Here is a 13,008-nt window from a genome sequence, read left to right as displayed (position 1 = left end):
ACTACCATAGTGATGCACGGTTTAGTTTTCATCTGGGATGATTCTGTGCTGAGTTAGACTCTGGATAAAGCATCAGCTATCACATTATTTTTTCCTGCAATGTGGGCAATCTTTAGGTGGTAAGGTTGCAAAAGCAGGCTCCATTGAAATAGCATTGCATTCTGGGTTTTGAATTTCTCCATAAATGTCAAAGGATTGTGGTCGCTGTAAGCTACGGTCTCACAATATCCATTTCGGATTCGAATTAGAATTAGAACTTTTTTTATTAGAATTAGAACATTACAGCGCAGTACAGGCCCTTCGGCCCTCGATGTTGCGCCGACCATCTGACCTACACTATTCCATTTTCATCCATATGTCTATCCAATGACCACTTAAATGCCCTTAAAGTTGGCGAGTCTACTACTGTTGCAGGCAGGGCGTTCCACGCCCCTACTACTCTCTGCGTAAAGAAACTACCTCTGACATCTGGCCTATATCTTTCACCCCTCAACTTAAAGCTATGTCCCCTCGTGTTTGCCATCATCATCCGAGGAAAAAGACTCTCACTATCCACCCTATCTAACCCTCTGATTATCTTGTATGTCTCTATTAAGTCACCTCTCCTCCTCCTTCTCTCTAACGAAAACAACCCCAAGTCCCTCAGCCTTTCCTCGTAAGACCTTCTCTCCATACCAGGCAACATCCTAGTAAATCTCCTCTGCACCCTTTCCAAAGCTTCCACATCCTTCCTATAATGCAGTGACCAGAACTGCACGCAATACTCAAGGTGCGGCCTCACCAGAGTTTTGTACAGCTGCATCATGACCTCGTGGCTCCGAAACTCGATCCCCCTACTAATAAAAGCTAACACACCATATGCCTTCTTAACAGCCCTATTAACCTGGGTAGCAACTTTCAGGGATTTATGTACCTGGACACCAAGATCTCTCTGCTCATCTACACTACCAAGAATCTTCCCATTAGCCCAGTACTCTGCATTGCTGTTACTCCTTCCAAAGTGAATCACCTCACACTTCTCCGCATTAAACTCCATTTGCCATCTCTCAGCCCAGCTCTGCAGCCTATCTATGTCCCTCTGTACCCTACAACACCCTTCGACACTATCCACAACTCCACCGACCTTCGTGTCATCCGCAAATTTACTAACCCACCCTTCTACACCCTCATCCAGGTCATTTATAAAAATGACAAACAGCAGTGGCCCCAAAACAGATCCTTGCGGTACACCACTAGTAACTAAACTCCAGGATGAACATTTGCCATCAACCACCACCCTTCTGTCTTCTTTCAGCTAGCCAATTTCTGATCCAAAGCTCTAAATCACCTTCAATCCCATACTTCCGTATTTTCTGCAATTGCTTGTATATTTCAAAGTCCCAGAGTTTCCTTCTCCACAGTATGTCTGTTTAATTTCTTGGCAAAATACTCAACTGGTCTCTCAATGCCTGACTCATCATCTTGGAGAAGAACAGCACCTACCCCTAGGTCACAGGCATCAACTGCCACTTTAAATGGTTTGTTAAAGTTTGGAGCTGCTGTCACCAGTTTGTTGGTTAAGATGGTTTTCAGCCTCTCAAAAGCTGTTTGGCACTTCCTTGACCTCACTAAATTTGTTCTTTTCTTGAACAAGTCTGTCAGTGGGGCAGCTATAATACTGAAGTTTGGGACGAACTTGCGGTAACATCACACATTCCCCAAAATCGCATTAGATTTTCCCATTTGGTCATGGGAAAATCTATCATTGCCTGTACCTTTGCTGCTCTAGGCAACACTTACCCTTGACCCACAATATGCCCCAGGTAGTTTACCTGCAAGCAAACTCGCTCTTTGCAAGATTTACCATGAGGTCAGCTAACTGTAACCTTTGAAAGAGGGCTTCTAACTGGTCTCGGTAGTTCCCCCAGGTGTCACTGTAAACTAACAGATCATCCAGGTACACTACACAGTTGGGTAGGCCAGCCCACTACCTGGTTCATCAGCTTTCAGAAGGTGGCTGGGGCATTTCTTAATCCAGATGGCATCACCCGGCAGTGGAATAAGTCATCTAGGGTGACAAAAGCCGAGATCTCTTTAGCTCGGGTGGTTAAGGGAACCTGCCAGTATCTTTTTAACAAGTCTATTTTTGTTATGTTGGTGGCGTTTCCTATTGATACAATTTTCCATGCGGGGAATTGGGTAGGAATCAACTCTGGTCACTGCATTAACCTTCCTGTAATCAGTGCAGAGTCTTGCTGAGCCATCGGGCTTGGATACGAGCACAACTGGGGATCTCCAGCTGCTCTGACTGGGCTCGATCAGCTTGTGCTCCAAAATGTACTGAATTTCCTCCTGAACCTGGGTCAGTTTCCTGGGACGTAGGCAATAGGGATTTTGCTTTATGGGAGGGGTCTCTCCTACATCCACATCGTGTAGGGTTAGGTTTGTGCACCCTAGTTTGTCCCCGCAGATCTTTTTAAACACAGCCTTGGGTCTCCTCTCTGTCCTCCCTTTAAATAGCGGAGTATGGAGTCTAATTCCCTTGACATTTCTGTGTTAGCTAACCGATGGTAGGGGGTTCAATTTGGGAATCCTCCAGACCTCCATCTAACTCATCCTCACTGTCTCTTTCACCCTCCTATTTCCTGATTGCCTCACGGACCTGTGCTTATTTGTCCCCTTCCTGGCTGTGATACTGCTTTAACATATTGATGTGGCACAGCCTTTGCTTTTTCTGATGGTCTGGGGTGTCAATTAAATAATTCACCTTGCTAAGCCTCTTCACTACTCTGTATGGGCCAATAAACCGGGTTTTCAGTGGTTCACCCTGTATTGTTAGTAGCACTAACACATGGTCTCTGGGCTGCAATGTTCTGGCCTTGGCACGTTTGTCTGCCTGCCTTTTCATAGCTGTCTGGAAGGTTTTTAGGTGCTCCTGAGCCACTGTACAGGCTCTAGTGAGCAGCTCATAGAACATGGAGACGTAGTCTAACATGATAGGTTCATTCCTGTCTCTTAAAATCCTCTCCTTGATTAGTTTAAGTGACCTTTTGCCTCGTGTCTATAAACTAATGTTAAGGAACTAAAGCCAGTGGGCTGATTGGGTGAGTCCCTGGTAGCAAACGGAAGAAATCCCAGCCCTTTTTCCCAGTCATGGGGGTACTCGTAGCAGTATGCCCCGATCATTGTCTTTAGGGTCTGGTGGTCCCGTTCCAAAGCCCCTTGTGACTGTGGGTGGTAGGCTGAAGACTTTAGCTGGGTTATGACCAGATAACCCATGATCTTTTGAAACATACTGGACATAAAACTTGTGCTCTAATCAGACTGGATCTTGGCAGGCAGCCCAGATCGGGTGAAGAGTCGGGTTAGCCCCTCCACTGTTGTATGATCGCTGTAAGAGTAATGTACCTTTAAGGACTCAGTATGCGAACAAGCTAAGTACAAGGATATAGTCATGTGACTAGAAGCCACAGTCACTCTGCATAGCAACATCTTGGGCAAAGGTTCTGTATATAATTTGTTCTGTATTGTATATACTAGTTTAGCTGCATAGATTTCCTCCAGGTGCTTTAAGCAGAGAGTTCTGAGGTGATTTGAACAGAAGCAGCTGTGTTATTCCTCTCTCAAAATTCTACAAAGCTTCAAGGACCACTGCCACAACATCATGAGTTTCTATGTATTATGTTAAGCAACATAATGAGATATGTGGATTGCAGTTCCTTGAAGATCTAGCACCTGTTACACTCCGTCAAAGCAGCAAGCTGAAAAATAAATCTTAAAGGGCAAACAGCATAGAGCTAATAGATCAAGTTTTAAAAACAGATTTAAACCACAAATAGAAAGCCATAATGAAGGCACACACATAGCTGAATAAAGTTAAATACAGAGCAGAAAGCAAAGCGACAGCAGAAGGATGGATGTCAAATTTCCCAGCATGAACTGGAAGGCCATTGATATCCTATTCCAGTTTAAAGTTTTTAAACAAAAAATTCAGTTATGCTTCATAGACCAAGTGGTTACAGAACCAGAGAAGCAGGCTGTGAAAATATTGATAGCAGTTGGAAATGAAGGATGATACCGAATCAATACCTCTGGCTTGTCTGAAGAGGACCAGAAAAATCCTGCAAAGATATGGAAAGTGCTAGAAGATCAGCTTTGGGTAAGAGTGAATTTTAGAATTCATCGCCTGGAATTGATGCCCTACATCAACAGCCATAGCAATCAATAAATCAATTCATCAGTAGATGCCACAATAAGGGCAACAAATGCAATTTTTCAGAAACTGAGCTGCCGGAGCTGGTGATTGTCTCAATACCTATTGAAGCGTTCCAAAAAGATCTCTTGGGGTAAAAAACAAGGTCACAGAATTGATGCACTGCTAGAAGATGGCAGGAAATACAAAGCCATTGTAGCTGGACAACAGCATCTGCAAGCAATAGGCCGACAGTATCGACACAGTAACCAGGTCAAAAAAAACAAACAAGTTGCATGGTAAGTGTATTTTGTCCCACTCACTGTGTCGTTGTCCTGCATTTCAAGATTTGTGCAAGGTGTGCAGTGCAAAAGGACACTGGGTCCACCTATGTCAGAAATCTGGCTCCAAAGGTGCTGTTAATTCAGTCCTGTCGCTCCACAGGTCGCAGCATATTTCATTAAGCATTCCAAATCAGAAAAGCAGCCAAATGGAACACTTCAGTATCTCCCAATGAAGCAGACCAAACCAGGTATCTTTAGACAACAACAAATTAACTATTTATTTAAAAAAAAACTAAAATCTTAAAAACTACTAAGGTAAATCTGTGTAAAGACATACTTCTTTAAAAATCTAACTCCTGCATTCGCATACATATATTCAAAACTAATAGTAGTTTGTTTGTTAATTAGCTGACCATTGAGAACAAAATCTTTGCAAGTTACTTTTCTGACAAATGGAGTCTTCCAATGTAGAAACAGTCAAAGGTCACAGTGGTCCAATGGAATAAAAAGGTCCTTCTAAGATAAGAATTCAGCAGTTCAGCTGTTGTAGCATTAAAAAGAAAAGCTTTTCTTATGGAATTAATTCGGCTTGAAGCTTTGTAGAATTTTGAGAGAGGAATAACACAGCTGCTTCTGTTCAAATCACCTCAGAACTCTCTGCTTAAAGCACCTGGAGGAAATCTATGCAGTCACAGGGAGAACTTGCAAACTCTGCACAGGCAGTACCCAGAACTGAACCCGCGTTGCTGGAGCTGTGAGGCTGCGGTTCTAACCACTGTGTCGCCCACTGCACCTTATCCTCCTTCTTCTCCACCACCACCTCCTCCTCCTTATTCTTCTCCTTTTACCCTTCTCCTTTATCCAGCTACTCCTCCTCCTGATTTGTTTTGTTCTTCTCAGCTACTTATTTGCTTCCTTGTCCTTCCTTTTCCTTGTCCTTCTGTTGCTTCTCTTACTGATCCTGCTTCACTTCTTTATGTAACTTCCTCCACCTCCTCCGCCTCCTTTTCTCCTTGTGCTCCATTTCTTCTGCTTTTCCTCCTTCTACTTCTCCTCCTTCTCCTCCTACCCTGTCTTCTCCACCTTCCCCTCCTTCTTCTCCACCTTCCCCTCCTTCTTCTCCACCTTCCCCTCCTTCTTCTCCACCTTCCCCTCCTTCTTCTCCACCTTCCCCTCCTTCTTCTCCACCTTCCCCTCCTTCTTCTCCACCTTCCCCTCCTTCTTCTCCACCTTCCCCTCCTTCTTCTCCACCTTCCCCTCCTTCTTCTCCACCTTCCCCTCCTCCTTCTCCACCTTCCCCTCCTCCTTCTCCACCTTCCCCTCCTTCTTCTCCACCTTCCCCTTCTTCTTCTCCACCTTCCCCTTCTTCTTCTCCACCTTCCCCTTCTTCTTCTCCTCCTTCCCCTTCTTCTTCTCCTCCTTCCCCTTCTTCTTCTCCTCCTTCCCCTTCTTCTTCTCCGCCTTCCCCTTCTTCTTCTCCGCCTTCCCCTTCTTCTTCTCCGCCTTCCCCTTCTTCTTCTCCGCCTTCCCCTTCTTCTTCTCCGCCTTCCCCTTCTTCTTCTCCGCCTTCCCCTTCTTCTTCTCCGCCTTCCCCTTCTTCTTCTCCGCCTTCCCCTTCTTCTTCTCCGCCTTCCCCTTCTTCTTCTCCTCCTTCCTCTTCTTCTTCTCCTCCTTCCCCTTCTTCTTCTCCTCCTTCCCCTTCTTCTTCTCCTCCTTCCCCTTCTTCTTCTCCTCCTTCCCCTTCTTCTCCTCCTTCCCCTTCTTCTTCTCCTCCTTCCCCTTCTTCTTCTTCTCCTCCTTCCCCTTCTTCTTCTTCTCCTCCTTCCCCTTCTTCTTCTTCTCCTCCTTCCCCTTCTTCTGCTTCTCCTCCTTCCCCTTCTTCTGCTTCTCCTCCTTCCCCTTCTTCTGCTTCTCCTCCTTCCCCTTCTTCTTCTTCTCCTCCTTCCCCTTCTTCTTCTTCTCCTCCTTCCCCTTCTTCTTCTTCTCCTCCTTCCCCTTCTTCTTCTTCTCCTCCTTCCCCTTCTTCTTCTTCTCCTCCTTCCCCTTCTTCTTCTTCTCCTCCTTCCCCTTCTTCTTCTTCTCCTCCTTCCCCTTCTTCTTCTTCTCCTCCTTCCCCTTCTTCTTCTTCTCCTCCTTCCCTTTCTTCTGCTTTTTCTCCTCCTTCTGCTTCTCCTTCTTCTCCATCTCCATTCCCTCCTATTGCTTCTCCTCCTTCTCCTTCGCTTTCTTCTCCTTCTCCACCTTCTCCTTCGCTTTCTTCTCCTTCTCCACCTTCTCCTTCGCTTTCTTCTCCTTCTCCTTCGCTTTCTCCTCCTCCTCCTCTTCCTTCTTCTTCTTCTCCTTCCCCTTCTCATGCTTCTCTTCCTACCCCTTCTCCTGCTTCTCTTTCTCTTCCTCCACCTTTTCCTTCTTCTTCTCCTTGTCATTCTCCTCCTTCTCTTTTTCCCTTTCTTCTCTTTCTCCTCTTTCTCCTTCTCCTGCTTTGCCTTCTCCTTCTCTTTCTTCTCCTTCCCTTCCTTCTCCTCTTTCTGCTTCTTCTCCTTCTTCCCCTCCTCTTTCTTCTCCTCCTCCTCCTCCTCCTTCCTCTCCCCCAGCTCTTTCTCTTCCTTCTCCTTCTCCGCCTTTTCCTTCGCTGCCTTCTCCTCCTCCTTTTCCTCCTTATCCGCCGCCTTCTCCTCCTCCTTATCTGCCTTCTCCTCCACTTTCTCCTCTGCCTTCTCCTCCTTCTCTTTCTTCTCCTTCTCTTTATCCTCCACCTTCTCCTTCTCCTCCTTATTCTCATTCTCTTTTTTCTCCTTCCCTTTCTTTTCCTTCTCTTTCTTCTTCCCTTTCTTCTCCTACTTCTCCTTCTCCCCCTCCTTCTCCCCCTCCTTCTCCGTCTCCTCCTTCTCCGTCTCCTCCGTCTCCGTCTCCTCCGTCTCCGTCTCCTCCGTCTCCGTCTCCTCCGTCTCCGTCTCCTCCGTCTCCGTCTCCTCCGTCTCCGTCTCCTCCGTCTCCGTCTCCTCCGTCTCCGTCTCCTCTGTCTCCGTCTCCTCCTTCTCCTTCCCTTCTGCTCCTTCTCCGCCTCCTCCTTCTCCGCCTCCTCCTTCTCCGCCTCCTCCTTCTCCGCCTCCTCCTTCTCCGCCTCCTCCGTCTCCGCCTCCTCCGTCTCCGCCTCCTCCGTCTCCGCCTCCTCCGTCTCCGCCTCCTCCGTCTCCGCCTCCTCCGTCTCCGCCTCCTCCTTCTCCGCCTCCTCCTTCTCCTTCCCCGCCTCCTCCTTCTCCGCCTCCTCCTTCTCCGCCTCCTCCTTCTCCGCCTCCTCCTTCTCCGCCTCCTCCTTCTCCTTCCCTTCTGCTCCTTCTTCTCGTCCTTCTTTTCCTCCTCCTTCTCCTCCTTCTTCTCTTCCTTCTCCCTCTCTGTCTTGTCCGTCTTCTCTTCATTCTCTCTCTCTCCTTCTCCTTCTATTTCTTCTCCTTCTTCTCCTCATTCTTATTCTTCTCCTTGACGTCCTTCACGTCCTTCACCTCCTCCTTTTCCTTCTTTCTCTTCCCACTCCTTCTCCTCCTCCTCCTCCTCCTCCTCCTCATTCTCCTTCTCCTCCTTCTCCTCCTCCTTCTCATTCTCCTCCTTCTTCCCTTCTCCGCTTTCACGTCCTCCTTCTCTTCCTTCTCCTCCTCCTCCTCCTCTTTCCCTTCCTCCTCCTTCTTCTCCTTCCCCTTCTCCTTCCCAATCTCCTTCTCCTCCTCCCCCTTCTCCTCCTCCCCCTTCTCCTCCTCCTCCCCCTTCTCCTCCTCCTCTGTTTCCTCCTCCTCTGTTTCCTCCTCCTCTGTTTCCTCCTCCCCCTTCTCCTCCTCCATCTTCTCCTCCTCCATCTCCTTATCCTCCTCCATCTCCTTATTCTCCTCCATCTCCTTATCCTCCTCCATCTCCCTTATTCTCCTCCATCTCCTTATTCTCCTCCATCTCCTTATTCTCCTCCATCTCCTCTTTCCTCTCCTCCTCCTCCTCTTTCCTCTCCTCCTCCTCCTCTTTCCTCTCCTCCTCCTCCTCTTTCCTCTCCTCCTCCTCCTCTTTCCTCTCCTCCTCCTCCTCCTCTTTCTTCTCCTCCTCCTCCTCCTCTTTCTTCTCCTCCTCCTCCTCCTCCTTCTTCTCCTCCTCCTCCTCCTCCTCCTCCTCTTTCTTCTCCTCCTCCTCCTCCTCCTCCTCCTCTTTCTTCTCCTCCTCCTCCTCCTCCTCCTCCTCTTTCTTCTCCTCCTCCTCCTCCTCTTTCTTCTCCTCCTCCTCCTCCTCCTCTTTCTTCTCCTCCTCCTCCTCCTCCTCCTCTTCTCCTTCTTCTCCTCCTCCTCCTCTTCTCCTTCTTCTCCTCCTCCTCTTTCTTCTCCTCCTCCTCCTCTTCTCCTTCTTCTCCTCCTCCGCATTCTTCACCTCCTCCTTCTTCTCCTGCATCTTCTCCTCCTCCTCCTCCTCCTCCACCTCCCCCTTCTCCTCCTCCTCTGTTTCCTCCTCCTCTGTTTCCTCCTCCTCTGTTTCCTCCTCCATCTCTCTCCTCCTCATCTTCTCCTCCTCCATCTTCTCCTCCTCCATCTTCTCCTCCTCCATCTTCTCCTCCTCCATCTTCTCCTCCTCCATATCTCCTCCTCCTCCATCTCCTTATTCTCCTCCATCTCCTTATTCTCCTCCATCTCCTTATTCTCCTCCATCTCCTTATTCTCCTCCATCTCCTTATTCTCCTCCATCTCCTTATTCTCCTCCTCCTCCTCTTTCTTCTCCTCCTCCTCCTCCTCCTCTTTCTTCTCCTTCTCCTCCTCTTCTCCTTCTTCTCCTCCTCCGCATTCTTCACCTCCTCCTTCTTCTCCTGCATCTTCTCCTCCTCCTCCTCCTCCACCTCCTTCTCCTCCTTCCCGTTCTCATGCTTCTCCTTCTCTTTATTCTCCTTCTCTTTATTCTCCTTCTCTTTATTCTCCTTCTCTTTATTCTCCTTCTCTTTATTCTCCTTCTCTTTATTCTCCTCCTCTTTATTCTCCTCCTCTTTATTCTCCTCCTCCTCCTCCTTCTCCTTCTTCTCCTCCTCCGCATTCTTCACCTCCTCCTTCTTCTCCTGCATCTTCTCCTCCTCCTCCTCCTCCTCCACCTCCCCCTTCTCCTCCTCCTCTGTTTCCTCCTCCTCTGTTTCCTCCTCCTCTGTTTCCTCCTCCATCTTCTCCTCCTCCATCTTCTCCTCCTCCTCATCTCCTCCTCCTCATCTCCTTATTCTCCTCCATCTCCTTATTCTCCTCCATCTCCTTATTCTCCTCCTCCTCCTTATTCTCCTCCTCCTCCTCTTTCTTCTCCTCCTCCTCCTCTTTCTTCTCCTCCTCCTCCTCCTCCTTCCTCTCCCCCAGCTCTTTTCTCTTCCTTTCTCCTTCTCCGCCTTTTCCTTCGCTGCCTTCTCCTCCTCCTTTTCCTCCTTATCCGCCGCCTTCTCCTCCTCCTTATCTGCCTTCTCCTCCACTTTCTCCTCTGCCTTCTCCTCCTTCTCTTTCTTCTCCTTCTCTTTATCCTCCACCTTCTCCTTCTCCTCCTTATTCTCATTCTCTTTTTTCTCCTTCCCTTTCTTTTCCTTCTCTTTCTTCTTCCCTTTCTTCTCCTACTTCTCCTTCTCCCCCTCCTTCTCCCCCTCCTTCTCCGTCTCCTCCTTCTCCGTCTCCTCCTTCTCCGTCTCCTCCGTCTCCGTCTCCTCCGTCTCCGTCTCCTCCGTCTCCGTCTCCTCCGTCTCCGTCTCCTCCGTCTCCGTCTCCTCCGTCTCCGTCTCCTCCGTCTCCGTCTCCTCCGTCTCCGTCTCCTCTGTCTCCGTCTCCTCCTTCTCCTTCCCTTCTGCTCCTTCTCCGCCTCCTCCTTCTCCGCCTCCTCCTTCTCCGCCTCTCCTTCTCCGCCTCCTCCTTCTCCGCCTCCTCCGTCTCCGCCTCCTCCGTCTCCGCCTCCTCCGTCTCCGCCTCCTCCGTCTCCGCCTCCTCCGTCTCCGCCTCCTCCGTCTCCGCCTCGCTCTCCGTCTCCGCCTCTCCGTCTCCGCCTCCTCCTTCTCCGCCTCCTCCTCTCCTTCCCCGCCTCCTCCTTCTCCGCCTCCTCCTTCTCCGCCTCCTCCTTCTCCGCCTCCTCCTTCTCCGCCTCCTCCTTCTCCTTCCCTTCTGCTCCTTCTTCTCGTCCTTCTTTTCCTCCTCCTTCTCCTCCTTCTTCTCTTCCTTCTCCCTCTCTGTCTTGTCCGTCTTCTCTTCATTCTCTCTCTCTCCTTCTCCTTCTATTTCTTCTCCTTCTTCTCCTCATTCTTATTCTTCTCCTTGACGTCCTTCACGTCCTTCACCTCCTCCTTTTCCTTCTTTCTCTTCCCACTCCTTCTCCTCCTCCTCCTCCTCCTCCTCCTCATTCTCCTTCTCCTCCTTCTCCTCCTCCTTCTCATTCTCCTCCTTCTTCCCTTCTCCGCTTTCACGTCCTCCTTCTCTTCCTTCTCCTCCTCTCCTCCTCTTTCCCTTCCTCCTCCTTCTTCTCCTTCCCCTTCTCCTTCCCAATCTCCTTCTCCTCCTCCCCCTTCTCCTCCTCCCCCTTCTCCTCCTCCTCCCCCTTCTCCTCCTCCTCTGTTTCCTCCTCCTCTGTTTCCTCCTCCTCTGTTTCCTCCTCCCCCTTCTCCTCCTCCATCTTCTCCTCCTCCATCTCCTTATCCTCCTCCATCTCCTTATTCTCCTCCATCTCCTTATTCTCCTCCATCTCCTTATTCTCCTCCATCTCCTTATTCTCCTCCATCTCCTTATTCTCCTCCATCTCCTCTTTCCTCTCCTCCTCCTCCTCTTTCCTCTCCTCCTCCTCCTCTTTCCTCTCCTCCTCCTCCTCTTTCCTCTCCTCCTCCTCCTCCTCCTCTTTCTTCTCCTCCTCCTCCTCCTCTTTCTTCTCCTCCTCCTCCTCCTCCTCCTCCTCCTCTTTCTTCTCCTCCTCCTCCTCCTCCTCCTCCTCTTTCTTCTCCTCCTCCTCCTCCTCCTCCTCCTCTTTCTTCTCCTCCTCCTCCTCCTCTTTCTTCTCCTCCTCCTCCTCCTCCTCTTTCTTCTCCTCCTCCTCCTCCTCCTCCTCTTCTCCTTCTTCTCCTCCTCCTCCTCTTCTCCTTCTTCTCCTCCTCCTCTTTCTTCTCCTCCTCCTCCTCTTCTCCTTCTTCTCCTCCTCCGCATTCTTCACCTCCTCCTTCTTCTCCTGCATCTTCTCCTCCTCCTCCTCCTCCTCCACCTCCCCCTTCTCCTCCTCCTCTGTTTCCTCCTCCTCTGTTTCCTCCTCCTCTGTTTCCTCCTCCATCTTCTCCTCCTCCATCTTCTCCTCCTCCATCTTCTCCTCCTCCATCTTCTCCTCCTCCATCTTCTCCTCCTCCATCTTCTCCTCCTCCTCATCTCCTCCTCCTCCATCTCCTTATTCTCCTCCATCTCCTTATTCTCCTCCATCTCCTTATTCTCCTCCATCTCCTTATTCTCCTCCATCTCCTTATTCTCCTCCATCTCCTTATTCTCCTCCTCCTCCTCTTTCTTCTCCTCCTCCTCCTCCTCCTCTTTCTTCTCCTTCTCCTCCTCTTCTCCTTCTTCTCCTCCTCCGCATTCTTCACCTCCTCCTTCTTCTCCTGCATCTTCTCCTCCTCCTCCTCCTCCACCTCCTTCTCCTCCTTCCCGTTCTCATGCTTCTCCTTCTCTTTATTCTCCTTCTCTTTATTCTCCTTCTCTTTATTCTCCTTCTCTTTATTCTCCTTCTCTTTATTCTCCTCCTCTTTATTCTCCTCCTCTTTATTCTCCTCCTCTTTATTCTCCTCCTCCTCCTCCTTCTCCTTCTTCTCCTCCTCCGCATTCTTCACCTCCTCCTTCTTCTCCTGCATCTTCTCCTCCTCCTCCTCCTCCTCCACCTCCCCCTTCTCCTCCTCCTCTGTTTCCTCCTCCTCTGTTTCCTCCTCCATCTTCTCCTCCTCCATCTTCTCCTCCTCCATCTTCTCCTCCTCCTCATCTCCTCCTCCTCATCTCCTCCTCCTCCATCTCCTTATTCTCCTCCATCTCCTATTCTCCTCCATCTCCTTATTCTCCTCCTCCTCCTTATTCTCCTCCTCCTCCTCTTTCTTCTCCTCCTCCTCCTCCTCCTCTTTCTTCTCCTCCTCCTCCTCCTCTTTCTTCTCCTCCTCCTCCTCCTCCTCTTTCTTCTCCTTCTCCTCCTCTTCTCCTTCTTCTCCTCCTCCGCATTCTTCACCTCCTCCTTCTTCTCCTGCATCTTCTCCTCCTCCTCCTCCTCCACCTCCTTCTCCTCCTTCCCGTTCTCATGCTTCTCCTTCTCTTTATTCTCCTTCTCTTTATTCTCCTTCTCTTTATTCTCCTCTTTATTCTCCTTCTCTTTATTCTCCTTCTCTTTATTCTCCTTCTCTTTATTCTCCTTCTCTTTATTCTCCTTCTCTTTATTCTCCTCCTCTTTATTCTCCTCCTCTTTATTCTCCTCCTCTTTATTCTCCTCCTCCTCCTCCTTCTCCTTCTCTTCCTTCTCCTTCTCCTCCTCCTCCTTCTCTCTCTTCTCTCTCCTTCTCTTTCTTCT

At 49.4% G+C, this 13,008-nt stretch overlaps 2 protein-coding genes across 5 annotated transcripts in view; one reads left to right on the top strand and one right to left on the bottom strand.

Moving 5' to 3' along the window:
• The window catches only part of lingo2 (leucine rich repeat and Ig domain containing 2), a 732,996-nt gene that overhangs the window by 78,978 nt on the left and 641,010 nt on the right, over positions 1-13,008 (top strand). The window lies entirely within an intron of this gene.
• LOC137368855 (trichohyalin-like) overlaps positions 6,652-13,008 on the bottom strand; it is an 11,312-nt gene continuing 4,955 nt past the window's right edge. The window contains exons 9-21 of the mRNA XM_068029061.1: positions 12,673-13,006; positions 12,545-12,628; positions 12,047-12,427; positions 11,632-11,829; positions 10,772-10,877; positions 10,065-10,726; positions 9,817-9,994; positions 9,275-9,669; positions 8,860-9,054; positions 7,950-8,168; positions 7,297-7,846; positions 7,077-7,255; positions 6,652-6,819 (exon numbers count right to left, since the gene is read on the bottom strand). Of these exons, the coding sequence (XP_067885162.1) occupies positions 6,652-6,819; positions 7,077-7,255; positions 7,297-7,846; positions 7,950-8,168; positions 8,860-9,054; positions 9,275-9,669; positions 9,817-9,994; positions 10,065-10,726; positions 10,772-10,877; positions 11,632-11,829; positions 12,047-12,427; positions 12,545-12,628; positions 12,673-13,006 (3,649 nt within the window). The remainder of the gene's footprint in view (positions 6,820-7,076; positions 7,256-7,296; positions 7,847-7,949; positions 8,169-8,859; positions 9,055-9,274; positions 9,670-9,816; positions 9,995-10,064; positions 10,727-10,771; positions 10,878-11,631; positions 11,830-12,046; positions 12,428-12,544; positions 12,629-12,672; positions 13,007-13,008) is intronic.

The sequence above is a fragment of the Heterodontus francisci genome, chromosome 4 (assembly GCF_036365525.1).
Source record: "Heterodontus francisci isolate sHetFra1 chromosome 4, sHetFra1.hap1, whole genome shotgun sequence".
Classification (NCBI taxonomy): domain Eukaryota; kingdom Metazoa; phylum Chordata; class Chondrichthyes; order Heterodontiformes; family Heterodontidae; genus Heterodontus; species Heterodontus francisci.
Note: the sequence above shows the minus strand (reverse complement) of the source record. Positions and strands in the feature narration are given on the sequence as shown.